Below are 4,080 nucleotides of genomic sequence, written 5' to 3' on the forward strand. Positions count from 1 at the left end.
GAGTCTGTAACAAAACGCTCTATGAGCAGAGTTTATTCAGTTTATTCTCTGCTCAGCTCATTTTCTGACTCCAATTTAGATTCTTTGAAGGGCAAGTGGTTTAGATTCTTTGAAGGGCAAGTGGGAGATGGACTTGGAGGAATCCATATCAGACACAGTTTGGCAAAAAATTATTCAAAATATATATTCGTCCTCAATATGTGTGAAACATGTTATAGTTCAATTCAAGGTAGTACATCGTCTACACTGGTGTAAGGACAGTTGTGCAAATTTAAAAAGGACTTGGATCCGACATGTGATCGCTGTAAACAATCTCCTGCCACACTTCTGCACACATTCTGGTCCTATCCAAAGCTACATGGATACTGGCAAGGCATCTTTGACATCTTTTCAGGACTATTTGGACGAACTGTTCATCCATCACTACTCATCTCTCTCTTTGGGGTGGCTCCAGCAGAGGCTTCCCTCAGTGAACATCAGAGGATGGTGTTAGCTTTCTGCTCTCTACTGGCTAGAAGACTTATTCTTCTTCGATGGAAGGATCCACATCCCCCAGAATATGGTCAGTGGTTAAGAGAAGTTATGTCTTACATTCATTTAGAGAAGATTAGGTATACTGTTAGGGGATCTGTAAACAAATTCTTTGACATTTGGCAGCCATTTATATCTTATGTAGAAAAAATTTAGGCAGATAATTTTGTGTAAAGGTTAAACAATGGTTTTTTTTGTACACAAACCTGTACCTTGTATTGAATGAGGTATGAATACTAGATGTACTTATATTATGTAGTAGATCCGGTATAGGAGGGGTGGGATGGGAGGGATTTTGGGGGTGTGTGTTTTGTTTTGTGTTTTTGTTAGTTTGTTCTTTTCTGTTGTTAAAAAATGTAATAATAATGTATAATAATGTAATAAAAAGACCCTGATCGATAAATAAATAAATAAATAACAGAATGCAAATAAATAAATAAATAAATAAATAACTGTAAACTCCTGTTGAATATCCAGAAAGCTCTATAATTCTGCCTCAAACTGTTCCTTCTAAAAAGCTGCTCTGTCTCTTTACCAGAGTTCGGCTCCAACAGTTTATTTCCTGGTTCCTCCCCTTTAACAGATCTGACAGCTCAAACTGACACCAGGAAGTAAAAGTGAAGCAAATAAAAACTGGGCTCGGCTTCTTGTGGAACACATTTAGTTGTTTTGTTTCCAGTTCTTTAGAGGTGAAACTAGCAGCAAGAAACCAAATGGATTCMAGAAAGTTCTCCTGTTCCATCTGTTCGTGCCTCCTGAAGGATCCGGTGACTATTCCCTGTGGACACAACTACTGTATGAGCTGTATTAAAGAGTTCTGGGATGGAGAGGATCAAGGAGAAACTACAGCTGCCCTCAGTGCAGGAAGGACTTTGAACCAAGGCCTGTTGGTGGGGACATGTCCACACCAGTCCTTCAGAAAGTTACGCCCTTGGCTGGAGCTGAATATGTGTCCTGTGATGAGAGGAAACTGAAAGCTGTCAAGTCCTGTCTCAACTGTTTGGTCTCTTATTGTGAAAATCACCTCAAACCTCACTACAGTCTTGATCAATTAAAGAAACACCAGCTGGTGGAGCCGTCCAAGAAGCTCCAGGAGAACATCTGCCCTCGTCATGATGAGGTGATGAAGATCTTCTGTCATACTGATCAGCAGTGTATCTGTTATCTCTGCTTAATGGACCAACATAAAGTACATGAAACAGTCTCAGCTGCAGCAGGAAGAGCTGAGAAGCAGAAGGAGCTGGAGGCCAGTCGACAACAAATCCAGCAGAGAATCCAGGAGCGACAGAAAGATGTGAAGCTGCTCCAACAGGAGGTGGAGGCCATCAATGTCTCTGCTGATMAAACAGTGGAGGACAGTGAGGCGATCTTCACTCAGCTGATCCGTCTCATCCAGAAAAGAAGCTCTGATGTGAAGCAGCAGCTCAGATCCCAGCAGGAAACTGAAGTGAGTCGAGTCAAAGAGCTTCAGGAGAAGCGTTAGCAGGAGATGACTGAGCTGAAGAGGAAAAATGGCCAGCTGGAGCAGCTCCCACACAAGCAGTTTCTCCACAACTACCCCTCAGTGTCAGCACTCAGTGASTCTCCACACTCATCCAGCATCAAGACTCGTCCTCTCACATACTTTGAGGACGTGACAGCAGCTGTGGAGGAGCTCAGAGACAAACTGCAGGACGTCCTGAGGGACACCTGGACAAACATCTCACTGAGAGTCCCTCAAGTCCACGTTCTGCTGTCACAACCAGAACCAAAGAGCAGAGATGGGTTCTTAAAATATTCACAAGAAATCACTCTGGATCCAAACACACCTCACAGAGTGCTGTTATTATCTGATGGAAACAGAAAAGCTACATTTATAGAACAACAACAGTCTTATCCTGATCCAGACAGATCCACTTATTACAGTCAGGTTCTGAGCAGAGAGAGTCTGAGCGGACATTGTAACTGGGAGGTGGAGTGGAGCGGGAGATGGGTTTATGTAGCAGTTTCATACAAGAATATCAGCAGAGCAGGAGATTCGCATGAATGTAGATTTGGATTCAACAACAAATCCTGGGCCTTAGAATGTAACTCAAACAGTTATGGATTTTAGTACAAAACCCATAACCCCTAACCTGCTCTGTGGTCCAGTACTCCAGTCTCAGGTCCTGGTTCCTCCAGAATCAGAGTGTACCTGGACCGCAGAGCAGGTGCTCTGTCCTTCTACAGTGTCTCTGAAACCATGACCCTCCTCCACAGAGTCCAGACCACCTTCACTCAGCCGCTCCACGCCGGAGTTTGGGTTTCTTACAGATCTTCAGCTGAGTTCATGAAACTGAAATAGTCCAAATCTACTTGAAGTTCTGTTGGTCAGAATCTGTTCTGTTTTACAGTTTTTGGTCTCTTATTATTGGATAATCTGTCTGCTGCACAGAAATTATACAAACCAAACATGGATTAAAAAAAGGACAAACTGTTAAACAGTCCAAACTGATTGTTGCAGYAAAAAGAAATATAAAACTCACAGGTGGGCTTTTTTATTGTTTTCAGATTTATTTTAGTAAAAATGTGCAAATTGAAAATGTTAAAAACATTTTTAAATGATAAATGTTTTTTGTGAGAGCTGAAGATCACAATCTGTTGAAGCCAATAGGACCACATCATCCGCAAAAAGCAGAGATGTGATCCTAAGGTCACCAAAACAGATCCTCTCAACACCTTGGCTGCACCTGCTAATTCTGTCCATGAAAGTTATGAACAGAATCGGTGACAAAAAGCAACCAGTCCATCTCACTGGAATGTATGGATGGAAATGTTTTCGTCACTAATTATTCATTCATAGTTTCAGAAAAACTGCAGACACAAAATGATTTTGAGAGATTGAAGAAAAACTGAAATTTATTTTAAAAATGTGTCAAAAATCACAAAATTCAGTTTAAAATGTTCTGGGATGAGAGAAACCCTCACTGTAAATATTTAACTTTACAAAAGTTTCCGATTCAGTTTTTATTGTTTGTTCATTTAGTTTATAAATCCAAACTCAGATTTTATGTTTTTAATGTTTTGTGTACTTGATAAAATCACACTGAGTTGCTTTATGTATGAAAAGTAGTGTATAAATAAAGGTTGGTTTGATTTAAAACAACTAATATAATGTATTATATAAAATAATTTCTGATCAGCTGGAACAGTTTAGGTAATAAATCTGGGTTTAATCAGTTGTTGGTAAATTTGTAATTCTTTGATTTTACTGCAAAAAACTGCTCTTATTTTTTCATGTTTAATTTTCTGATTGTTTTTGATTTTTGTTATTTTTTTATTTGATGTGTTTAAATACTGAGAATAACAATGTTACTAAAAACTTAATGTAAAGCATATAAAGATTATTAGTGGTTATTTATTTTATCAGTGGTTATTTCCCACCACCATGTTTTCCTCCAATGTTTTTCATTGTTTTTTGTTTACAATTTGAATAGAACGACTTGTCAAAACAGGCATTCACACACACACACACACACACACACACACACACACACACACACACACACACACACACACTTTAAAGAAATA

At 39.3% G+C, this 4,080-nt stretch overlaps 1 protein-coding gene across 1 annotated transcript; it reads left to right on the forward strand.

The window, feature by feature from the left end:
* Nucleotides 1-1,104: 1,104 nt before the first annotated feature.
* LOC106527160 (tripartite motif-containing protein 29-like) lies at nucleotides 1,105-2,029 on the forward strand. Its single transcript, XM_014021961.1, is given in 2 exon segments — nucleotides 1,105-1,362; nucleotides 1,365-2,029. Coding segments are annotated over 2 exon segments (768 nt in total). The 5' UTR covers nucleotides 1,105-1,244; the 3' UTR covers nucleotides 2,015-2,029.
* Nucleotides 2,030-4,080: the final 2,051 nt, after the last annotated feature.

The sequence above is a fragment of the Austrofundulus limnaeus genome, unplaced genomic scaffold (assembly GCF_001266775.1).
Source record: "Austrofundulus limnaeus strain Quisiro unplaced genomic scaffold, Austrofundulus_limnaeus-1.0 Scaffold311, whole genome shotgun sequence".
Classification (NCBI taxonomy): Eukaryota; Metazoa; Chordata; class Actinopteri; order Cyprinodontiformes; family Rivulidae; genus Austrofundulus; species Austrofundulus limnaeus.